Source organism: Uloborus diversus, chromosome 2 (assembly GCF_026930045.1).
Source record: "Uloborus diversus isolate 005 chromosome 2, Udiv.v.3.1, whole genome shotgun sequence".
Lineage (NCBI taxonomy): Eukaryota > Metazoa > Arthropoda > Arachnida > Araneae > Uloboridae > Uloborus > Uloborus diversus.
This window is the reverse complement of record NC_072732.1, coordinates 94,540,168-94,566,195: the sequence shown is the minus strand read 5'-3', so window position 1 is coordinate 94,566,195 and position 26,028 is coordinate 94,540,168. Positions and strand designations below refer to the sequence as shown.

The 26,028-nt window shown below is 36.7% G+C and overlaps 1 protein-coding gene across 5 annotated transcripts in view; it reads left to right on the top strand.

Moving 5' to 3' along the window:
• Window positions 1-801: 801 nt before the first annotated feature.
• LOC129235288 (plexin A3-like) overlaps window positions 802-26,028 on the top strand; it is a 199,116-nt gene continuing 173,889 nt past the window's right edge. For all 5 annotated transcript variants that reach the window (XM_054869014.1, XM_054869013.1, XM_054869012.1 and 2 more), the window contains exon 1: window positions 802-2,010. In XM_054869014.1, coding sequence (XP_054724989.1) covers window positions 850-2,010 — 1,161 coding nt within the window. In that variant the 5' untranslated portion in view covers window positions 802-849. The remainder of the gene's footprint in view (window positions 2,011-26,028) is intronic.

The window sequence follows — 26,028 nt, the reverse complement described above, 5'->3', positions numbered from 1 at the left end:
TTCGTTGGAGAACTGCTTCAATGCTTATAAATGATTGACGAATTGACTTAAAATTTCATATGAGTAGCATATGATTAAAAATAAGAGACTATTTGTTAACACCATTTAAATGTACTAGTAGTTTTGTTACAATAAAGGTTCTTGATTTCTCGCGGAATCCTAAACAATGCCCTGCGGAATCCTGGGCGAGAAACGCTTATCTGGGGATTTAGATAACTTTGCAGTAATTGGGAGTGTGGCTGGGGTGTCCCACAGAAAAATTCGAAGGGTTAAGCGCAAAAGAAGCGATTTTTAGTCAACTGAGGTACGACGTAAGTTGATGCAAAACGCAAAAATTTCCCTTTTGACGTGAGTAATTTTGTGTTTGTAATTGTTTAAAAAACAATTCGAAAGACTTACTCTTTTATGAGAATGTATTATCTCACGATACTGGCAGTGGTGGATTTACATTGTCACAACTGCGAGAGGACCCCATGATATGAAGGCCGGACGGAGGTGATCCAAGAAGGTACAGAAAAATGGTTTACGTAGTTCTGTTGTCTAAGGAGCATCGAAAAATGTATTGCGACAGCCTCTGAAACTGTAAATCCGCTCTGATTGGTGAAATTGTTCAGCTTTATTTAAAAAAAAAATAATAGAAAGCAAATGGACAGATGAAACGCAGGTTCTAACATTACGTTTTTGTGAACTTACATAATTGGAGTTACAGCTGTTTTTCTCTTTAATTATTTTTGTTTCGTTTCTATAGTATTGCCCTTTTTTAAACAATGGAATTTAAAGTTTCGTTTTTTCCTTTTTCAGTTAAAGTAAAGCAGAGACATTGACTCATCCGAATTCCTGGAGGCCGCCATGAAGAAGCGGCGGTCGACGCCGCCGCCCTTGGGGGCACTCGTTTCTGTATTTCTGGTTGTGCTGATACCATGCGTTCCTAGTCTCGCCACCAAAGAAGAACCCGAGTCACCGTATCCGTTCTTTACGGACCCCAACGTGGAGAGGTTCAACCACATGACGGTGCACGATTACACCGAGCGCATTTACATTGGGGCCGTGAACCGAATCTATCAACTCTCGAGAGATCTGAAGAGGGAGAGTGTGGGTGAGATGGGGCCACGGGAGGACAGCCCCAAATGCCCCGTGACTCAGGTGTGCCCCAACGAGTCTAAGCGGCCCACCGATTACTACAACAAGGCCCTCGTGGTGGATTACTCCCAGAGCAAGCTCATTGCTTGCGGCAGTTTGTTCCAAGGAACATGTACAGTGCACGACTTGAATGACGTCTCAAACTATGAGACGCCAGCGAGCGAAAGTGTTGTGGCCAACAACGCCACCGCCTCCACGGTGGCTTTCATCGCACCAGGGCCAAAGAACTTGCCCCGCACTCACGTTTTGTACGTTGGCGTGTCGTACACCGGCAATGGGCCGTATCGCTCGGACGTACCTGCTGTGAGCAGCCGAAGCCTTGATCCCAGCAACATGTTTGTGATAGCCCACAGCGGCGTAACCACTGGTACCAAGATCAGCCTCAACAGCATGTCTCGCGAGATATATCCTATATCCTACGTCTACGGCTTCAGCAGCAAAGGGTTCTCGTACTTTGTGACAGTGCAGAAAGCTTCCACCGATCCTCCGAAGCCCTTTGTCTCGAAGCTGGTGCGTGTGTGCCAAAGGGACGTGCAATACTACTCTTACACGGAGGTGCCTCTGGTGTGTCGCGTTGCCAAAGATGGCACGGACTACAATCTTGCGCAGGCTGCTTTTGTGGGCAGGCCTGGCTCGGAACTGGCGAGGTCTTTGGGAATATCAGCCCAAGACAATGTGCTTTTTGCTGTGTTCGCCAAGTCTAAAGATGAGGCCGACATCTATAACAAACCTAGTCCCAATTCTGCTCTGTGTGTGTACGCTTTGTCTGCCGTCCACCGCAAATTCACGCAGAATATTCAGCACTGCTTCAACGGCCACGGCGAGAGGGGACTGGATTTCATCAATCCAAGCCAGTCTTGCTATCCGACGGTAAGTGACTATTCTTTCTTAATAATGCATTTACAAGTTGTGTTGTATTCACGCAACTAATGATTCCAGTTCAAGAAAATGATTCTATTTTAAATTTGAGGGGAAGAAATAACTGAGTTTCTGAAATTTCTGCACATTCATGCACTTACAGAAAATTAAGTTCATGTTCCCTCATTCTTAAAACGTATTAATGAGGACTGTTGGTTCATTGATATGTAATGTCAGAGAAATTCTACATGTCTTGGCTGGATATGGATGTGGACTTTTCTTGTATAATTTCGTGAATTGCCGTTTTTTTTTTTGGGAGGGGGGGGGGGGGGGGGGAATTTGGCTTACTTTCTCATCAATGTAAAAGTTGTGTGAGTTAGTCAACTAGCATTGTTTTTCTTGTTGCTGTCGATATGTTGCATTGTTCTACTTATTTCATTGATTTTAATTCTCAATCTTTTGCTGATTTTTCTCAACGTTCTGTCCCACAGAAGAGTTTTATTATAGTTGAATTAGAGCATGCATATTTCTTGATAGTAAAACATGTAGTCCGCTGTGTAACTTATTCGAGACCTTCAGAAAATTAATAGGGGAAAAACTCTCTCAATACTTGTTTGATTCAAGCTTGTGCGAAAAGTAACTTTCAGTAACTTATTCGTTATATATTTTCTTTATAGAAAAGAATGGATAACCGCTGCAGAAACACCAGTTATAGCCTTGATGGGTAGTTTTGAGTTCGTAAATTGTAATGAACGCATGTATGAGCTCATTCACAGTAATAGACACCGATTGTTTTTAGGAAAAATCATTACATTGCCGCCCCCTCCTCCCCCCAACCGAATCATATTAATATAAAGCAAGGATTTATTAAACCAAATCTAAAATAATTTGTCACACGGTGGAAATGAATCTCTATTAGCAAATTCGGCCTGGAAGGTGTACACATGTTGCAGTACATCATCCTTTTGATTTTTACTTCCTTTTTCGAAGTAAAGGAAGTATTGTATTCGCGAAAAAAATTGACCCAAAAGCAGGCCTTAATTTCCATTTTGCTCGCCCCCGAATGAATGTTGAGATTTTTTTTCAGCCCGACCACACGTGGATATATGCCTAAGAACGTGTAGACACCTAAAATATCCATTTTGAAATTTCAGGTGTTCAGATTATCCTGAAATCCCATTAATTACAACGAGTTTTCTCGTGACGCCTGTATGTGCGTATGTATGTCGCATAACTCAAGAACGGTATGCATTAGAAAGTTGAAATTTGGTACGTAGGCTCCTTGTGGGATCTAGTTGTGCACCTCCCTTTATGGTTGCATTCGGATGCTCTAAAGGGAGTCTTTTACATCTTTTTTTCGGGGGGGGGGGGAATTATTGTTAATTTCAATGCTAACTCAAGTGGTGTTATCATTTGGCAAACACTTGTCGATATATCACCAAGCTTTTGGTAGCCATGTTTTGTCACCAACTTGGCGATTTAAATTTTTTTTGAGCAATCACGATTGCTTATTGTTCTCATTTGACCGTTTTTGGTGTCCGTGCCTTTTTCAACTTGGACCAGAAGCCTATGCAGCACCACCGCCCACCGTCCTCTGCTGGCGGCGCGGCTGCTCCGGTTTTGAGCTACCCGCTTCTCCTGGTCGGAGGCGTCCATGTCCTACACACACGCACTTTCAACACACACACATACCCTCACACCCGCCTGCGTGCATACACACTGGTCTACGCACACACACAACTATGCACACGTAACCGCCCAGGAGGAGAGGCAGGCTTGGGGGGGGGGGGGCAGGGACAGGAACCGTTTCTAGAAACAATAACTCCAATGAGTAGGGTCCTGTCTCAGTTCGTGATTGCGAAAAACATAATTTGAATTCAAAATTTCAGAATTCAAATTAATTTTCTTTTTTTAATCTGGTTTCAATTTGGCCACTGTTAGTGATATTTAGAGAGTAAACTTGGCGCGATATATATATATATATATATATATATATATATATAGATATATATAGATATATATAGATAGATAGATAGATACTGCTTGACATTGAAAATGCAACACCAAGAAGGAGTGGTCAGAAAGGGATGAAATTTGGAAAAAAGACAGCAAAGAATAATAAATGATCTTAATTTCAAAATGATAGGCAGAATACAGAGCAAGAACGGCGTCAGCTCAGTAGGATGTAGGACCACCGCAGACAGCGATACACGAAGAAACATGTCGAGGCATTGAGTTAATAAGGGTGCGGATGGTGTTCAGAGGGATGGCTCTCCATTCCCTTTCAACCATTTGCCACAGTTCGTCTTCTGAACAAGGCAGGGACAGAGTCTGCAAAAGGCGTCCAATCACATCCCACGCATGTTCGATTGGTGACAGACAGGTCAGGAGAGTATGGTGGCCAGGGTGCCTTTGAGAGCATGTTGGCAGATGCGAGCACTGTGGTCGGGCGTTATCCTGCTGGAAAAATTGCATTAGGTAGCCCTTGAAGGTAAGGGATTGCCACCGGCCGCAGCACATTATCCAAGTATCGTTGGGCCGTCATAGTGCCCTGAATACGAAATAGAGGTGATATGGACTTGTACGCAATTGCGCCCCAAAATCATTATGCCAAGTTGTCGTGCGGTCGGACGTTCCACAGTTACTGCCGGATTAGATCTCTCCACGTCGACGCCACACACGTATGCGGCGACTATCACTGGATAATCAGAAGCGGGATTAATCTGAGAACACGACATTTCGCCATTCTGTCATCTACGTCGCTTTAGTCCAGCATCATACTAAACGTTGCTGTTTATGTTGTGGGGTCAATGACAGTCTTCCTAGCGGACGCCGTGATTGCAGACCACGTGCGACCAAACGACGGGAAATGCTTCTGGTTGACACGGGAACATTCAGGGTATCTTGCACCTGCTGCAGAATCGAGGAACAAGTGACTTGTGGGTCTGCTACAGCTTGTCGGTGAATGCGTGGATCCACGCGTTCTGACGTCACTCTGACTGTCCCTGCACCCTCAGTCTTGCCACATTTCGTTGTTCCAACCATCTTCGGCACAGCCGATGCACCGTGCTCACATCCATGTGGGTATCAGCTGCGATTTGACGCACGGAACAACCTCCCCTTCTCAGTCCGATCACCATACCCCTCGTAAAATCGTCTATCTGCTGGAAGTGCCTTTGTTGACGGCGGCCTGGCATTCTCTCGTCGTACACGTATCCTCCAAGACAAAAAAAAAAATTTCTTCAATAATTCTCCACTCAGAAATAATGACACGAGTATTGCCCATTCTGCAAGTTCCTTCCCTTATATCTTACTTCACGTGCGTCGGAGAGCTGCGCATTTTACGTCATTTACATAGCTCAGTGATGTACGTCTACTCTAAAATTTGCATGAACAGGGTGGCGACAGATCAGGGAACTTTATTGATCAGGGAAATATCAGGGAATTTTGAAAAAATTACAAAAAATCAGGGAAAATTGATTTTATGAAGAAAAAAAAAATTTTTTTGTTGCTTTTTGCTTTACAAAATTAAATGCTCTAATTCCCTAAGCATTTTCCGCCAATTATCTGTTCAAAAAATAAATAAATAAATAAATAAATAAAATTAATGAAGTGCGATTAATATACTGCCGCATATTTGTGCATCTTTTTTTCCTCAATGTCAAGGTATTGATTCTTACTTATTAACCACAGGATGAATTTCCTAAGATTGCTTCTGTGTCTGTTAGGTTGTTTATTTTACCTAGCTTGAAATTTCCTTTTACGCTTTCAATGCTACGTAAAATAAACAACCATACATGGAAAGAGGAAGCCTTCATTAATGCCTTTGCTCCTTTGCCTTTATTCCATTGTCTCGAAGTAATTAGCGTACTGTAATCACGATTTCAAGAAGAAATCTTTGATTTTTTGAATTAATACTATAAAAGCTTAAAAGTTATTACTTCTTCGCGTTTTTAATTTAATTGCTAAAATTGAACTTTCAATTAAAAACCGTTTAGAATACATTATTTTATACAAACATACAATGGATTTCAAGTAGAGCAAAGAAAGAAAATCATTATTATTGGTAACGTAAATCAGGGAAATTTGGTGAACTTAATCAGGGAAAAGTCAGGGAACTTTTTTTCACAGTTCCTGTCGCCACCCTGATGAATTTCTGAACACTCCTTCTTGGTGTTGCATTTTCAATGTCGAGCAGTATATATATTTGGTTTGACTTTTTTCACGATTGGCGATATTTAGAGAGCTAACCATTAAATAACATTAAAATTGCCAATATTGGGAAAATTAATCTCAATGAAACTTTTTTTTTTTTTTTGCTTCGGTTCGCAACAAACTTGGTGTGAAAATATGTAGTGTTTCTTTGCTTACTCTAAGTCCAAGGCACTATTATCATTAAATTAGCGTAAAAGAAAGTCATGCGATGCACTTATCAGCTCGTTTAAGTAACTTTCGGAATAAAAGTAATGAAATTTCCACGTTTTCTAATATTACCTATGCATCTGCCCTTGTCTCATCAATTACTATCGGGTTCAGTGGCTCTCCACTCAGAACTTTGTTTAGTTTTTCGTTTTCAAAGTTCTTCCTTTTTGTACAGAAGCAGCGATCACGAAATGAGATACAACATGGACGATGGTTTAGGTACAATGAATTTCAATTCCCTGTGCCCCCAACGGAAGGGGAGTATAACGCTGCATAAAAAAGAATCGGGTTTGCCCCCTTCCCGTGATCATAATTCACACACGTGACTCCAACGGCTGTCACGTGCTACACGTAATGGAACATTTGAAGTATGAATTTCAAAAAAAGAAAAAAAAAGTATGGGAGGTGTCGTTGGACGAGTGAAACAAATTATGTGCTATTGGTTTCTTCTCTCCCGCTTTTTATACATGCTTCTTCAAATCTGTGGGGGGTGAGCGTGAAATTTTTTTGGAGACGTAAATCCGTATTTTTCATTTCTGGAGAGATAGCGCGAGAATATAGAATATATTTTTTGCTTGAATTGAAAAATGCATTTCGGTAGGTGATATGGAAAGAAGTAAATTTTATGCCCAAAATTTTCTGCATCCGTGATCGACTGCTGAGAGGGGGAGCTTTCGCCAGGGGGAGAAAAAGCAATAGTCGGAATGGAACACGAATTCGTTGCTGCTTTTGTGGCTGAGTGTTATACAGTGACCGTCCTGTAATGCTGTCACCTTTGAACAGACAAATTTTATTTTAAACTGTCAGTTTGATAGCCAAGGTTTCGAGTTTTACAAACTGGCTATTTCGGTCTCACGGAAAGAGAGAAACCTCTCCGTATATAAACTTGAAATATTGGCTTTTTCTGTAGTAAGTTATAAATCTGAAAAATAAGTAACAAATGCAGTTTTATTTTATGTTTACATCAATAACTGCTATGAGGGATTCGTGCCTTGTTTGCTTCATTTTACATTATAAAGGAAGTATTGTAATCAGGGCCGTATGCAAGGGTGTGGTTTATAGGGTTCAAACCCCCTACGAAATTTTTCATCCAAAGAAAGGTTTTCCATTATTTATTTTTATTTATTTATTTATATTTTGGTGACAAAAATGATATTGTTATTATTATTTCAATTTTTCGTGAAAGGAAATTATTATGACTGAAAAATTGTATAAACTCATTGTGTGTTTATGGTAGTTATTGAGAAATTCATTTATTATGTAATAATATGGCGTTTTGTAAGAACATCCCCTCCCTCCATTTAGATAATCTATTGTAACAAAAATCGATAGAATACACATGAAACCAAATTTGATAGACCATATGAATGTTTCAAAAAATGTGTTTGGTAAAACCCCCTCCGAAACAAGTCTGGTTACGGCCCTAATTGTAATCTCAAAAGTTTTTCACTAAAATTTCGAACTAAATTTCCAATATCCAATTTGACGATCCCTGAGTTTATTATCACGAGTTTTCTCGTCGATTTTATTTGATTCTATTTTGAAGCTTGTATAATACATGATTTAACATTTTTTTAAATTAAATTTTTTTTATGGGTGCTGTTTCAAAGTATTTCAAAATGATGATGCGTACCCATATTTCATTTTTTTATTATTTATTTTCTTTTTTTACATTATCAATCGAGAAGTAGCCGAGTTGCATTTATATCTGAATCCAAAACTAGAAATCTTCTGAAAAAACTTGTGTATTATTAGAAGCCTAGACAATTTTAATAGTTTATTTCGGCTTTCTTGTGTTAGAAACAATGAGACACAAGATAGTTTGAGCTTACAAAAAGACGAAAGAGAGCTTAGAACAGTGGCTTAAGATCAGAACTAAAGAATCCGCTGTTGTGAGAAGCAGCTTATGTATCTGAATGGAGAAAAGAGAAAAAGATCTATGCACTGCACAATCCGTCTGTCAGTAACAAAATAAGTACTGTCTGGACTCGAGCTTCTTTTCGCTGACAAATTCTATGTCAAATATCTTGCCATCGTCATAATAATCTTAACATGCTGTGATGTGCGCGAAAATTCGAATAATGATGTGTTTCTGTTAGCGATATTTTTCTTACGTGCTCTTCAGTTTAAGCTAAGGTGTACGAGTTTTTCCAAGAAGTTGTGATAAAATATTTTCTTTATATTAGATTCCCGGAAACGAAAAATCAAGCTTTGTTTTCAAAATGAAAAAACAATTATTGTAATATGATAGTATTTTTTGTGAAGAAGTGCAATAATGAGATAAACGTACAATAAAAACATTTATTTGAATTTGAATTGAAAATGAAAAAGAAAGAAATACTTACATAAAGTAGGGGCAGTAGGGAGGTTCAAAAATACATGTAAAAAAAAAAGTTTCTCCTAGATAACAGGACACCCCTCAATATTTTTTGACTTGAACATAGTAATATACTGGAAAAATTTTTGCTTCCCATTTGAACTGAAAAAGGGACTGAAGAGAGAACTTTCTCCCCCAAACTTCATTAGTATGGGGAGGTCGGGGGGGGGGGGGGGGTAAAAATACATTGAACTGTAAAAACAATGCTGCATATTATCATACACACTAGTAATATGCATTACAATAAAATAATTATTCGCAAAAAAAAAAAAAAGCTGGTGGAGTTAAATGTTTCTAAATTTGTGGCATTTTCTATGCTACGGCTAATAATAAATTAAGGGGCCTTTGAGCCCCCTTTTGAAATTTGAGTAAGAAGCTAAAACATTTACTGCACAATACTATTAGTAAGTGTAAAAAAAGAGGGGGGATGTAATGGAATCTAGCTGAAAAAAGTTTTTTTGATCCACCCTAAAGCGCAGGCTATCTTTCAATAGTATTGCCATTGAATGAAGATAATAATAGCTGGCATATTATTATTTTTATTTTCAACCACGTTAAAATTTTATCTTCCGCGAAAAAGAATCCATGTGTAGACACAAAATTCAGAAATAAAGCAATTCGGTTTTTCACTTATCTTCCAGTACCTTATATGCATAGAAAATAATTTATGCATCTCTAAAATTTTAAAACTAGCAAATCCTAAACGAAATGAAATATCTATCGCTAGTTAGAGCTTTTAAATGCTAGGAATTCTGAAGAATCTTTGCTTGAAAATTTCTCTGCGTGAACTCGGATATAGATGAACTACTTTAATCAAAACAGTTATTGAAATGGAACCAGAAATTCATTGAAGAGTGAGCCTGGATAAATGAATCTGCTGGAATTCCTTTAGCACGTTGTATTTGTTCCATTTGCCGCACGGAACCTAGCGTTGCACCGTGCGGCAAAATGGAGTGCGGAATAGAATTTGGAAAATGGTAAATTGCAGCCTCTTTGAAGGATTTCGTGATTATTATACGTTAATTGGAATATTTTAGATTGGCTAAAGTTATGAACGTAATTTTCGTTTCTCTGGAGCTTCATTGATGTGATTAAATTTTTTGAGTCTTTGAAGTAAAATATCTTCAGATAATTTTGAAATCTTGTGAGAATGCGACATAAAATTGAGAATTTTCTCCCTTTCTTGAAAATGAAACCCTTCTAGACAGCAGACGGTATTCGAATTTATTTGTTTTTCACGTGTGTATGGGTCGTTCCTCGGTATTTGATTGTGAAATGGCCCAGAAAAAAAAAACTATTGGTGAGATAATTTACGAAATTATGTTTGAAATATGTTCATTATGAGACCATATGTATTAGCAAAAATTTCATTGAAAATTTACGTAAATTCAGGGAAGAAGCCAACTACACTTATGACCAGAATTTTTTTTTAATTATTTTTTCTTAAATATTTTGTATGTGATAAAAGTTTAATGTTTTTATAATGAAAACGTTTTTCTATCAAAGAAAAGTTTCATATTAATGTTGATTAAGAGATGAAAAAAGGAAGTGAAAATATTTGATACCTTTTCCTCTTCTTCTTTACAAAAATAAATAAATAAATAAATAAAACCGCTAGAATTTTTCTGTGAAACGTTACGAACCTTTAAAACTAAACTGTATAAACATTTAATATCAGGGTAAATTTCAGTTTTCAGATTTTAACTGCACCAAATTTGACAATAATACGAGACACTGAAAAGAAATGTTAACAAAATGAATGGTTTCGCTTTTTTATTAATTCAAAACCTTATTCGTAAAATCATGGGAAAAACGAGAAAATTTCCTCAAGAAATGCATTTGCTGTGTCTAATTATACGAAACCCATCCCTCTTTCGCATTTCATCATTATTCTTTGGTCAAGGAAATCTTCTTTGTTTTACTTGAACTCCAAAAGTCTGGCGGTGTTCTTCGAAGAACCAGGAGTTGCCATATCAGAAGAAACCCATGCAAGTTGCCTTTTTAAAACAGATATCACTAAACTCGCCGGTTTCGAAAGAAAAATTTGTAATGAGGTCCTAGCCGGAAGTCCAAATGAGAACTGAGAATTCAATCGCTGTACTTCTCGGAAATCCTGGACGGAAGAGAGCAGCCAAGTTTACTTCCGGGTTTAAAAAAGGAAACGTTTTAGTTAGTGCTGCCTATTACGTTAAAAATCTTAATTACTTTTAGTGTCGGACATGACTAATGCTTATTTTTGTGACTTAATTGCCAATTTCTACTGCGTATTTGCCGACATGTTTCAAATGGGAAATAGTACTTCATTTCAAAGTCTCGTTAGAACGCTTGGTCATAAGAATACCATTAAAAAATATCTCTATGCATAATTATACGCGAACGTTGAATAATTTTTTACTTAAAAATATGTAGTCAATTCCACTGATACTAAAATTCGACTGGCAAATTGTTTGAAGAATGCGAGTGGCTAGCGGCGTAAAATACGAATTGGAAAATACGTTGAAGTATGTGTTTGGGTTTACAAGGCACTACATTTTCAATGCTAATATGTTCTGTCCCGAAGCTCAAAATATCCTGCTTTGAAAAGCACTTCTTTGCAATTCCTCTTTTATCCAATGTATTTTGCAGTTTCTGCTTTACAACCAGCAGGCAGGGTGGCGTAGTGATTGGGCGCTAGTCTACGTCCAGGAGCTTTGAGGTAGTGAGAAGCAAAGGGATGCAAGTGGCAATATTAAAAATTTGGAAATAACCAGTACAAACGGCAGGTGAACCTCTCCTCTGTCTTGGGGCAAGAGATGGCACTAGTAGCCCTGGTAGGTTCTCTGACAGCATGATTTAGAAAAAATATTGAATGAAAGCCTACCTTGGATCTGATCTTTAAAAGCATTTTACTCGAAACTTAAAGTAATCCACTTGCATCCCTTTGCTTCTCACTGCCTCATTTGTTAAAATCAGATTCCAGTCGTTAGATTTTTTTTTCAAGATGCAAGAGATCGTCAGCGTCGTCATATGATCACGCGACATGCTCGCCTAGGATCCCTTGAGTGTCTCTTTGGCTGAGACACTCAGCTAATTTAAATTCCTAGTGCAAATAGGCATTGTGAGAGCCTAAATGCCCCCATCTGGTGGGAAATTGGCCGTCAAAACTGGAAATAGAAATGGCAAACAGCCGATAGTGGTACCACATGAAAGTGAATGCCAACCCCCTGGAGAATGAGTGCACTATGACTGCAAAGAGAGAGGAGCCAATGCACAGCCCCATTAGAAACAAACAACTAAACGATTTGTACTTGACAACGATGACCTTTCACATTTCGTGTTGCTCATTGTTTTACTGTCTAAAATTTATGGGTTATCTGAAAAATATCGACAGTATTATAACCTTAACTCCTTCACCATCCGCAGGCCCGGCTCCTGGAGTAGGCGACCTGTGATACCGCCTAGGACGGCAGATTTTTGAGGGAGGCATGTTTTATGATGGCAAAAAATGAAGAACTCAAATTTATTCCTTAGGTTTTTTTTTTCTTTGCAGCTGCAATTGTAACAGTACGTGAGAGTATGCTCGATGATTTAAGGAAAACAAAAGTAATAAGACCAGTGGGCTGCACTTGCCAACATCGCCCGGGGTAGAAAAACTACTAGAACCGGCACTAACCATCCTTTACTATTATTTCATTTACAAATAAAATTGAGAATAATAGATACCAGCTTCAGTTGTATTGAAATTTTCAATTTTAAAATGGCATAAACAATCATACCAAGATTAGTGAGATTTTTTGCAAATGTAGAACTCAAATTTATTCCTTAGTTTTTTTTTTTTTTTACTTCTTTGCAGCTGAAATTGCAGCAGTACGTGAGAGTATGCTGGATGATTTAAGGAAAACAAAAGTATTAAGAAAGACCAGTGGGCTGCACTTGCCAACATCGCCCGGGGTGGAAAAACTACTAGAACTATCACTGACCATCCTTTACCATTATTTCATTTACAAATAAAATTGAGAATAATAGATACCATTTTCAGTTGTATCAAAATTTCCAATTTTAAAACGGCATAAACAATCATACCAAGATGAGTGAGATCGCGTATATAAATTCAGCATCGCCTTTTGCCTTAATAGCCTTTAATGAATGATTTTAATAATTACGCCATTACGCTTTGTTTTAATTTCCATAGATCGTTAACTCTCATTCACAGCTTATTTACTTTTTTTTCTCCCTGTCGTGTAGTTTGCGAATGAAGTCCCGACCCGACTCATTTGCTAATCTTTATTAATAGCCTTTCCGTAATGAATCCACAGGCTGAGATCTCCGCCGTTTTGTCCTCAAGCCTTAAAATTAAAGCTTGAATGCTGCCTTCGGACAAAAGTCTTTTGAAATTCAGATTTTAGACAAAAAACGCTTTTGTTCCTTCTATTTTTCTCACCATCCAATGAACAATGAAAGATATCTTTTCTTTCTTTCTTTTCTTTTCTTTTTTTTTTTTTTTTTTTTGTGAGCGGGTGACTTTAAAAAGTGATTTTGCACCCCCTAAAGTGCTTACCTCTTTCTCTGAATTTCACACCCCCCTTCCTACCTGCCACCTCGCGAAAATTACCTTCAGCTGTTCGCGGCGTTAATTACTAATTATAAAAAATTGCTTTTGGTGAGGTGTCGTCGTTACGTCAGCCACAGACGACGCTTTTCTTCCTTGATTTTTTTTCCCTCTCCTCTCTCTCGTCCGCCCCCTTTTTTAAGTGCACTAATAAACTAAAAAAGGTTAAGCATTACTAAAAACGTTACTTCGAAGCTTGATCTACCAATTTTCACCCTTTGACGTATATCTGTATTAATGTTACAATGTAATAATTGTAAAAATTATAAATTTCTACTACGTTTCTAGATATTTTGTGTATAAATGTAAGATAATTTGTAGTTTAAATGAGTGCTGATTAGCACACGTTCTCCCCCCTTTTCTCCAATGCACTAAAAAGCAATATTGGTTAAGCATTACCAAATAAGTTACTTTAAAGTTTAAACTACTTATTTTAACCTTTTATTGTATCCCTGTAAAAATGTTAGGTAATTGTAAAAATAATAAACTCTCTAACATGGAGGTGCACAATCTTTTCCAGTGAAGGGCCACTGACATTATATTACATGTGCTCATGATTGCAAACTTCTTCTGTTATGCGAATGTGTTTTTATCTACCAATGTGATAATCTACTCAGCTTTATATGAGATTTTTGCCTGAGCATGGTTTTAGCTACTCCAGACTCATGAGCATTAAGCTAGAGCGCAGCTGCAGTCTCTGGATGCTTTAACTGACCTTTTCGGTGTTTGCTTGAAACTCCGCATTAGCTCTGGCCATTGGGCAGTAATTTGATTAGCTCTGGCCATTGGGCAGTAATTTGTAGCTTTGTATCCAATTAAAGTGTATATAGTGTTTTCAAACCTTTAAAATGTTCGCGAAAGTATTTATATTCTTCAATATGCTATATAAGTTTATTTCAAGCAAAAAACCGTATTTAAAATCCTAAATTTTTCAGAAGAGGGACGAGGGATTTCTTGTAGAGAAAATTTCATATCTTTTAAACAGGCGGGGTCTCTGTCCATCTAAGAGCAGTGACTCGCCCCCCCCCCCCAATTGAGAGTACCCGAAAAAACGAAGAAAAAGACTCTAAAACCGTAACTCCCCTCTTGGACCAAGTCTTCGAGCTCTAGATCCGCCACTAGTTACGACCGTTTTTCCGAATTCGGTGGATTTCTGGCAAAGCGCAGCATATCATGCTAATGGTTAGTTGGGGGGGGGGGGGGAATAAAAATAAATAAAGATGAGATATGAGCAATTAATTTCTGGTAGTAGCATCAAAATGCTAGGCTCGTCGGGTCGAAGAGTTTTTTTTTTTCTTCTTCTTTTTTCTCTCTCTTTGCTGAATATTTTAATGAAAGTGCAAAAGGGGCAATATCAACAGTTTTATTATTCGATTTAAGACCAGATAATAATTTAATGTTTTAGGTGGAGTAATAATACAAAATTTAATTAAGCATGAAATGTGTATTTCAACTGATGTCAAAAACTCTTGAAAAGCTGAATAGGCTGCAGTGGAAAAGGTAACGGATGCCGCCCAACAAACAGCAATTAATTTCTTTAATTCATACCTTCCCAGTGGCAACGCGTGACTCGGAATGAAAACAGCTGTGCACTTTAATGAAATCTCGGAGAAATAGATACAGTCATATCTATTTGAACGATCACGTTTCGAATCCATTAATATCGAAGCTCTGACTTTTTTTTTTTTTTTTGTTTCCCGAGCGAATTTAATGGCGTCTGAAACTCGATTGTGCGTACCAAAATGTCAAATTATTATTCACAGCTTCGGGGAAAGAACCCTTTACTGCTGCATTTAATGCACTTTTATATATTAGGCCGCAATTATAAGGGTAAACAACAGAAGTTAGTATTTACATAATACTCGCTAGAGGCCGCTGCGTCGGAGGGTTTGAAATTACCTGCCATTTATTTTCGTTTGCTCTGGGAGGAAGGGGGGAACCGTACATTCACACTCTTATAACACCCCATCTCGCTGCTTTGTTTTGCGATGATAAATGGCGGTTTGAATTAGCGTGTTCTAGGAAATATTAATAATCCTGTCTTGTGTTGATGTTTTTCGAAGGGTGGACAGAAATGGAACGATTGACTACTAAGCGCCTCAGTAGTTGAAATGTTAAGTTTTCCTTAGACTTTGAATATTATGAAATTTAAAATTTTTTTGGTGCTTGGAAATCATGAAATAGAATATTACATTCTCTTGCACCACAGTTATTTCGAAATCCAGTATTGGTTAGCTTCTCCGATTTTAAAAAATTCGCCCAACTGTCCTATTTTGTGTAGGATTTTTTTTTTAAGTAAAAAACACGCAAGCGGCTCTCAGTGTTAGTATATATCTATTACATAGTATTATTAAAAGAGAATTTTCTCAAAATCACTTTGACCATGAAGTTCATCATTAGTCCGCGGCAGTAAGAAGCAAAGTGAACTGTTTTTAGTTTTGAGTTCAACGCGTACGAAGTTTAAATCCTAGGTATCCTTTCATTGATAAGTTTTTCTAAACTATACTGTACACCAGCACCTATCAGGACTATACTATAGTTATAGTACCATCTCTTGCTCTAAAACAGATGAGAACTGTACTACAGCTTGACCACGGAGGACTGGCGAATGAAGCGGATGCGGACCACATCAATTTGTAATAGATAAGATCAGTGAAATCGCTCGAGCTGTAAGCATTTCACTGCGTGCGCGTTCTCGCTGATCCTACCTATTACAAAATGAAACATTCGCTTCCAGTTTAGCCGCCATCTCTCCTTGATCAATCTATAGTTATTTCCTTTTTATTTTGTTTTGGCATTTACTCCCCTTTTTCTCCTCACTGCCGTACAACATATTGCTTTTCAGTTTTCATTTTTATGTAAGTGATGTTTATGAATTCTCAAATTTTATTTCGGTAAATCTGAAGTTTACAGTTCCAGCAGCAACAACCTTCAACAGCCCAGCAAGTTGAACTGATGCATTCTCATTTATTTAAGCATTAAAGATTCTTTGCTTACAAATTATTTGCTTTTGCATTTCTAAGGTTAAAGTTCCTCCTAGATTCATTCCGATGCCCAGGAGGGATAGTGATTGTTTACCTTTTCCGCCGAACTAATCCCCGTTTACAGTTTAAAGCACTTCTGCGTGGAAATAGATCACTGTCGTGAGGTGAGACATCGGGTCTTACTTCTTCCTCCTGCGAGCCAAAACAAATTACATCGAATTTCGTCGCGGTAACTGTAATGCCAAATTTTTTCCCACCCGACTGTAATCTCTTTAACAAGTAAAAATGGTCTGAGACTATCCCCGGTGACGTCTAAGGATGGGACTCTCTTTCACGCGTAAGCCCAAAGAAAACAATGGGACTGCCCTTAAGTACCTACAAAGTTCCTCCTCTGCAACAACACCCTTGGGAACTGTTGAAGAGAAATGGATGAACAAAGAGGTTTTCCTTGCAATAACACGCGTAACTTTCAGCCTGTCTGGATGACTCCGGTTTCTTCTAAGATATAGTTTGTTACTCCTCTCTACCATTTTTTTTAGATGGAGCGTACAGAAGACGTTTGCATCGACGCTAATCTGGTCTTATCGGCTTTCCAGTGCTCTAGTATTTGATACATAACTTGGAGTCTTCATTCCCTTGACAAAGGGGGTTTCTGAGGTGGTGTTTGTTGAGAGTCCCAATAAATTAGTCACTGAGTCTCTGATTTTTGGTTTTAAATTTTTGTTCCATCAGTAGATATGCAAAAATAATAGTTATGCTGCAGTATTCGAAATGAGTGGTCGTTAGTCGTCTGTATCAACTAAAAATTTTAGTTTAACGACCACATTCAGTCGTCTTTTTTGACGCCAAACTTTTCACAAATAAGTTTGACATTCTAATATTACTCACAGTCGTTCTTAATGTACACTGGCTTCAAAAAGTTAAGGTATGACCCGTTTTTTGCGTCTAATTTGCTAATGAATGAATGTAGAAAAATTTTTTTGGAGGGTATGTGCATTAAATGTTTTTTTTTTTTATTGAATGCGTCATAGAAATTTGTATAAACGTATTGCAAAAACGATTTATAACAAAAAAAGTATTTGCGAAAAAGTCGATTCTTGAAGAAAACAGAACATCACAGTGTTATGTAATAAAATGTCATAGCAACAATACAGAAATGGGTTCTAATAAGGAATGTGTCCCTCCTAACTTGAACTCATTGGCGGCATCGGTTTTCCATGCTGTTTATTAAGTTGTCGGACACCGGAATAGGAAGTGAAGACCAGACACAGAGTAAGCCTTGTTCCAGCTCATGTAACGACCTTGGAGGAGTATTTAAAGCATCAACCTGTCTGCCAAGATAGTCCCAAAGATGTTCTATTGGATTCAGGGCTGGAGCTCGAGCTGACCATTCCATTCGTCCCAAACCGTGATCCTCAAGATACTCCTCAACAATCCGAGCTTGGTGAGATCGTGCAATATAATGCATCAGAATGAAGTCATTACCAATAGCACCAGCATATGGGCGGACATATGGATCAAGGATCTCATCCCGATATCTCATACCAGTCAGAGTTCCTCCATGAAACACGTGCAGGTCAGTAGAGATCCCTGCCCAAACCATGATTCCACCACCTTTATAACTGAGGTCTTTCAACAGTGTTGGATTGATGGTATCTATTGCGCTGTTCCCTTCAGATTAGTAGAAGTCCTGAATCACTCTCCAATGTAAATCTGAACTCGTCTGTGAACAGCACAGAAGCCCATTGCTGCTGGGTCCAGGAAACTTGTTCTCTTGCCCAGCATAAGTAAAATGCAAACTATGCATTTTATTGTTATTGCCATTTTTTTATGGTGAGCTTCGGAAAACATGTTGTACCTCAACTTTTTGCGGCCAATGTATTATGCAGCATGTTGTTGTTACTTATCTCGAAATTGTCTAGCAAGGCTAGACAATTCCCATAAATCCAAAAATCTCCAAAAAGTCAAGGGAAAGTTGTGGGTTGTAAAGGACCTCATTCTTTGCAAATCCCAAGCAAATTAAGTTATGCAGCATAGTTTTGTTTATTATGCAGAAAACTTTTCTTACTCTACTGGAATTGTTTCAAAATTACGCCTATGCATAATATTATAGCAACTAAAAAAAAGGAAAAAAAAGCTGGGTGCCAATGACAACTTTTTACCTCCTACTTTAGTTACGAAAGTGGATACAAGGAACATGGCTAAAAAGCAGTGTCAATCATATTAACTTGAATTTTTTAACTGATCAGCTTTTTCGTGTACGAAATGTTGTGTAAATTTTGCAAAATATTTGCCAGAGGTGTAAATTAGTTTAAACCCAGAGGCTTTGTAATAGCGCTTCTACGCCACAGGCCCGGGTTGTTTCCCGGGTTGGGCAAATTCGATTCAGCAGTTGATTCCTTCAGTGGGTCAATAAAATGAGTATCATGCGTGCTCAGGAATTAAACCCTGTTGGGTTCCGCCTTTGGCTGACCATCTAACCAGAACATCTGCCTTGCACCCCAGAACCCTTGATCAGGAAAACTGAGATGGGCACAGTAAGCGTTGACCCTCGTGAGCTATTCCACCACTGGGCTCGGGCTTGTATATTAGTTTCTTTAAACTATTTACGAAAAATACAGCCCCTGAACTAATAGGTGAGACGTAGTAAAGCTTAAACCATACATTCAAAGCAATGTTTAATGTAATAACTTTTTCTATTCGTGAAATAAATTTCTGACAACAAGCTTAGAAATAAGTTCTTTTTTTTTACGATTTGATAGACTGTGGCAAAGTTAATCAAGCCGCTGAGGCTCTTATGCCAATAATATGTATGCCTCTAACGTTTCGCTTTTATACCCAAACCGGCGTGTTCCCTAGATCTTCCAACTGAAATTCAACTCATGGGATGTGCTGTGATTGTCAGGCTTTCCCCGTGACGCTATAAATCTCATTTTAGTCGCTCAGGAGCTCAGTTCTGGTGTGAAAGCACTTAAAGGGTCCTTGCCCAGAGACAGAATGGGCAAGGTATGTCAATAGATGGAACACTAAGGCCAGAAAGCTGTCCAGCAGATTACGTTAATTCCCATCGCGGGTATAGCGATCGTAATACTGCATTAGCTTTAGAATTCTAGCGCATGTTACTGTCGTGAGGGAAATTCCCTTCGTGGGGAGCTATGGGGTACTAACTTCATAGTGATAGTCTTCATTATCTATATTTATATTAGTTAAGGTGAAAATATAGGACTTAAAGTAATCTATATATGGGATTTTACTTTTTTACTCACTCCTTCAGCACCAGTAACATACGTACATGCAGTGCATCAAGTTATTGTTATTTTTTATGAGGTATCTTTAATTTTGGTTCGCAGAAGGTGGATTTGCACTTTCTATTGCTGCCTAACTCAAAATAAAAAAGTTGGCAGGTTTTGATTTAAAAAGAGAAAATTTAATTTAAAATTTTAGAAACGGCTCTGCTTGTCAAACCTCGGGAACTGAGATTGCAGTGCGTGCTGCCCATCTTATTAGACTTGGGACTGTTTATTCTTTAAACGTATTTCGTTTTTCTGATGTTTTTGTTAAACTGATTTGCTATTCGAAATCATTACATCACAGAATTTAAAATATTTCGGAAAGTATTCATTAACTGTTCCAAACTGTTCTGTTTTGAGAATTTTCCTCCCGTCAATGGGAAGTTTAGTTCGTTTGATCCTCTCTTTTTGTTACGCCTATAATAATATTACGCAAGAATAAAACATTTTTGCATTTTTAGAGTTGAGTACCGACTGGGTCTTGTCTAAAGCCTTAGATCGTACCTTAAGTTGCGACACGTCCGCCATCTTGGGACTGAATGCCGCTTTCTTCCAATGCCTGCTGTAATAAAGTAACGTATTTTGCTTCTTGATTGTGGATTGACATGGAGTTAATAAGATACTACAATCGAGGAGCAAAACACGCTACTCCACCATAGCAGACATAGGAAGAAAGCATCGTTTAGCCCCAAGATTGCGGATGTGTCGCGACTTATTCTACAATTCAGGACTTTAGTCTTGTCGAGTGCTTCAAGAAAATAAGGTTAAAAGATAAACAGCAATAACGCGATTAATTTCTACTTCTCTCGTGAAAGATGTCGCTTTGTAGTTTTGTGTTGTGCTCATCCTAACGAAGAGATTTATGTATTAATTTCTGTTCCCAGTTTTTGAAAGTCGTGAACAATCCTCGCTTCCAAGGAAAAGTACAAAGACAAGATTCCAATTTTAATATTAGTTTCTAGCTCGAGGAGTGAGAGCTGTCTCGGAATGAAATCGAGCAGTTTTATCCGACAGAATTCGGAGAGCAAAACAAGATCCAAGTACTTTCGATATGAGAGATCGTTTCGCTATGAGTTTGTTTTGCTTTTTGGAACAAAACATTCGAGCAGGGAACAACTTACTGCTGCGGCGGAAAACTCTGTTGTGATCACGGAATTTTATTAATAATTTTAGGAATCGAACAACCTAATGGGCAAAAGAAAATGAATTTCGCCCTCCCTTGAAACGATATTTGTACCTAGTAAAATAAAAAGTGAAGATGTAAGTTATATAATATAGCTGATTTTGATTAATATATGTGTATTTTTTAAATTATGAAATTAATATGTTGGTTGAAGAGAAGGAAACAATTCCAGAAATGATATTAGGAAGATCAGAGATGTTGTTAGTTTTTTTTTTTTTTTTCCTCCCATCGCGTGAAAATAACTCTTTAATATTTTTAGAAGAGAGAAATGTATTTTGGAAGACTAAAATATGACAAAATAGTAGAGACGTACCGAGTACTCGGTAACTACTCGGTACTCGGCCTACACGGCCAATTTGCCGAGTACTCGGTACTCGGCCAAATTCTGATCAGATACTCGGCCAATACCGAGTAGTTGCAAAAAATTGAATATTGTCCAAGACAGATACTAAAATTTATAAAAAAAAAAAAAAGAGCAAGCATTATATTCTGCAATCATTTACAATTAAAATTTATAAGTCAAATTTAAATTTTGAGAATAATGAAGTTTGTAATGCTTTAATGGAATAAATCTTTATTTTAATGTCCCCAAAGTTAATAAAACTTATTTATTAAAAATTACGCAAAAAAGGTAAGTATAGAAAATATGGAATTTTTATATTAAAAATGGATTTTTGCTACAAACAAAAATTAGTTATAAAAAATGTAAAAATACCTTTGCTTAAAAAATAAAAGGAAATAAAACAACCTTAAAAGCACAATGCACGAACTCTGCAGACACATGTTTTGGCATTACAAGGAATTCCTTTTTCAATGCACAAAATGGGGGCTCGTAGATTTAAAGACATCCAACAAAAGTCGGATTTTTTTGTTGAATGTCTTTACATTCTTTAGCTCACATATTATGCCCTGAAAAAGACGTTCCTTGTAATGGGGGGGGGGGTCAGAAACACGTGTCTGGAGTGTTCCTGCACATTTGTTTTATCTGCTTTTAAAAATTATTTACGTTTGGCGGGCAAGAACTATAATTGATTGGTATATAGTGAAATCCCTCCTAACGGACACCCCTCAAAGGCGGACACCCCTCTTATGCTGACAATTTTTAATTCCCCAGTTCCAATGCAAATAACATTATTAAACCCCTGTCCTGCAGACACCTCTATATTGCAGACAAAAAAATTTGTCCTGTTAGTGTGTGCATTAGAGGGATTTTACTGTAATTTGTTTTTATTCCAACTTGGTTAATCATACCTTTTATTTATTTATTTTTAATTTTAAAAATTATTATTTGTAAAATTTTTGACACAAACAAAATTGTATATATAATGCGTAATTAAATTTCAGCAGGAATTTAGTTTTAAAAACTATTATATGGACAAGGAGGTCTATACTACTATTCCAATAAGTTCAAAATTCATCACATGTGTGTCGGTGGTTCTTCTTAAAACATAATTGGTACTTGATAACTCGGCCGAGTAGTGAAAGGCCGAGTACTCGGTACTCGGCTACTCGGCCAAAGTGCTACTCGGTACGTCTCTACAAAATAGTAATAGTGATTAATTTTATAACAAAAAGTATCTATCTAAAGATGAAATGGAAGATGGTAGGGAAAGAAGAGATCCCCTTATTATGTGAATTGTTTTACATTAGAATTTATATTTGAAAAAAAAAAAAAAAATAATAATAAAATATTCAATTGTAAGGGGCTTTGGTGACTCTGTGGTAGAAGCTTCCCTTTCCAAGTTAGAGGTGGTGGGTTCGATTCCAACCGGTGCCCTGGGTGTTATTTCCTTTTGTGTTGTAAATCTTTCCCGTATGTGTCCGGAAGCAAGGCGCTTTGTACGCAGTCCTCTATGTATCTGAAGCTGTTTATAACTCCTGTATAAATAAATAATTCCAATGTAACATTCTAAGAGTTCCAATTGTTTTTTTTTTCTTTTTCGCGATCTTAAAAATTTTAATTGAAAGAATAAAATTTGAATGTACGCTTGACTAAACTTTTGAGGCGATTTCCGATTTTCAGTTCTCGAAATGAGTAAGAGACGTTAAAATTATCTGAGAGTGACATTTAATAAAGTCGAGACTCCTTGAGCCTAATTCACAACATGTTTCATATTTTCATGCTCTTTTATTTATTTATTTGCATGCTAATGTTTTCCTATGCAATTTGTGTTTTTAACTTTTTTTGATTAAAGCACCTTACCTCGACCAACTAGTGAATTCTAATTTTTAAGATCGCATCTTATTAACAGTTATCCTGCTATGATTTTCTTTCATTTTTTTTCTTTTTCGAAACTAAAAAAACCACCAATCATCTTCATGCAGAATCTTTTGCGAAATGCTTCGCACCCCTTGGTTTGATTTTATTACGGCGTCGTTTACTTTTCTTACGTTCGCGAAACAAGCTTGTCCCATGCATTGTTGGAAGGAATTGCTTATTTTTGTGTATTTCTTTTCACGACCAGCAGTAATCAATAATAGATATATGCCGTTGAGCAGACCAGAGTTTTGTGCTCTTTTCCCCATAAATAGAATTCATTTGTTGCTTATCCTGCAGTATAATTCTTTTTCGCTCTTGTATCCGTAATTAATTCGGGTCTAATTCTTCTGATAGACTATTTACAGACTTGCGTTGATACACGTGTTATGTATATCTAAGGTCAAAAAGTTGTATGTGTTCATGATTATTTTCCAAAACGCTTTTACTGGAATTTTTCTTTGAGTTGTTTCGCCCTCCCCCCCCCCCCCCCACTTTTCCTCCCCAAATTAAAAAAAAATTAAGGAACTTCAATAAAAAATCCCCCCCCCCCTTGCTTCGATGTACATATAGCACTTTTAAGGGTTTTTGAGCCCAGGTCAGTTTTAAACGTAATTTATATTTCATTATATTTTACAGTACTGAACTCAAAATAGCTTATGGTTATAACTGGGTCATTCCATGCGAAATGAGCAAATCAGCTGTGGCTGACGTCACAGATTTCAATGAAAATTTTTATTTAGGTAAACCATGCATAGCATATCTATGAGGAAATGCAAAGTATGGAAGTTTAAAAACTGTTTGTTGCTTTGTTATTGAAATTAGAAGTTGATGCTTACGCTAAGCCTAAATTTTCAGAGTTCATTGCTACCAGTTTGTGACTCGATTACTTCATAAGTTACAAACGTACACTTAAAAAATAAATATTTCCTCATTCTCTAAACAAATCTCAATTGGAAAAGAGCAAAGTAAAATTTATTCGGATATTTTTTTGGATCTGAGATATTAACAAAGATTGAAATTTTGCCAATTTACTTCAGATTTTAAATCACTCTTCTAGCTCTTTTAATGAAAAAATAACAGTAAAAATGATTCAGATTGAAAAACTATCTATAACTAACTATCTGCTCTAATTTAGTAACTGCTTATGAATTTCCTTATGACGAAATTGTACTTTAAAAAATCGAACATTTCCAAAAATTTCATTTTTTCCTCTATTTCAGATGTTTTTTTGAAGATGAGGGAAAGCTCTAAATTTACTCAATTTTTTTTTTACGTAACTTATTGAAGTGTCTTTTAGATGCTACTAAATTTTAATCATTGGTATCAGCGTATTTTTGTTACTAGAGTAACTTGAACTAAGGTAAAACTTCATTAGTTACTTCTTTTTATTTTATAAGTTAAGTAAAACTTATCATTTCTTTCGTGATTCATTTTCTCAAAAGCATGTTTATGAAGTTCATGCTGAAATGTACATTTTTTAAAATTGAAATAAATGTTAGTTTTACTCGCTTTTACATCATTTAGTCGTTTATCTAGTTCTTTGAATTCTCGTAATTTCACATAAGGGTCAATCCATACAGGTTCCATACAGTATAAACTACTCATTCATGTCCAAATATTTCTAAGTTATCAAATTAAAATAGTTATTTTGAAAATTAAGATATGTTTTTTCCGTATAATGTATTATAAAGGGCACAACATATGTAATTTAAGAAGGTACCATGAAGTTTTCACACCATTTATTTCTGTTTTAGTGTATGAATTGACTAGCAAAATTGCTTAATTTCAAAGATCTGCATCTTTTTTACAAAACAAATACAAAAAACAATATGTATAACATGTACAGTACTTCAATGGAGTATTCAATTGGCTAGGAAATTTTATTTTTAATTCCATCCCGTTTTGGTTTATAGGGTTCTAAAAATGTCATTTTTCCGATTTTTGAGAGGCTGTAATCTATAAAGGGTACACAAACACACAGCAACAGTTACATATTCTTTTTAGCATGGTTCCAGTGATCAGTTTTTGTCGTATTTCATTTTGTGTTTCCGTGTCGTGAGTTATCCCCCTTTGAAATGAGTAAAATTTTTACATTTGGCCTTGAACTTTAACCTGTTGCCATTATTTTAATTATTAATTTACAGCTACGTAACTCAGCATGTAAGACTATCAACTTATGCACTTTAACAGCAAAGCGTTAAATTAACTGTCATAAATGTAATTCAAATAGATTTTGGCCAAAATGAGAAGGTTTAAAAGTCCCATTTTTGACTACGAAAATCACTTTTGATGACCTCTAAAAAATCAAAGATCCAGTTGAGAGAAAAAATAAGAGTGGTTTTAAACAACTTTCATATGCAGCTTTTAGGGATATGAATTTCAAAAAAATTAAAAATGATCGAGCGCACCCATCCGTTGAACCTGTAATGGATTGACCCATAAAACAGAAAGAAAATGCTATTTTTCTGAATTTTGTTTTACGTTTGGAAATCGAAAACCAATTTCGAGTTTCTTCAAGCAAATTGTAGAAACGCAGCTCTATATTCTTGTAAAACTTTAAAGTTATCTGAATTTTCCCTCATTTGAATTTTTGTGTGTATGTGAAGGGGAAAATCATCATTTTACAAAATGTCACTAAGTTTAAAACTGATTTTGAAAACAGAGGATTTAAAATACAACTTCAAAAGTAAGGTATTTCTTTTATGATACTTAGCACATTATTGGGTATTAATTTCATCAAAGCTAATGCATTCCTTAAAGATTGAGATTAAAAAATAAAATGCTTAATTTTGAGAAAATTGAAATATTTTCCCTTTTTTGAAACTCGGTTAAAAGTTAACTATAATAACTTTGAAAATTTTACTGATATCAGATTAATTACCCTACTCCATAGATTGCAACAACATATAACTTTTATGCTTTCATA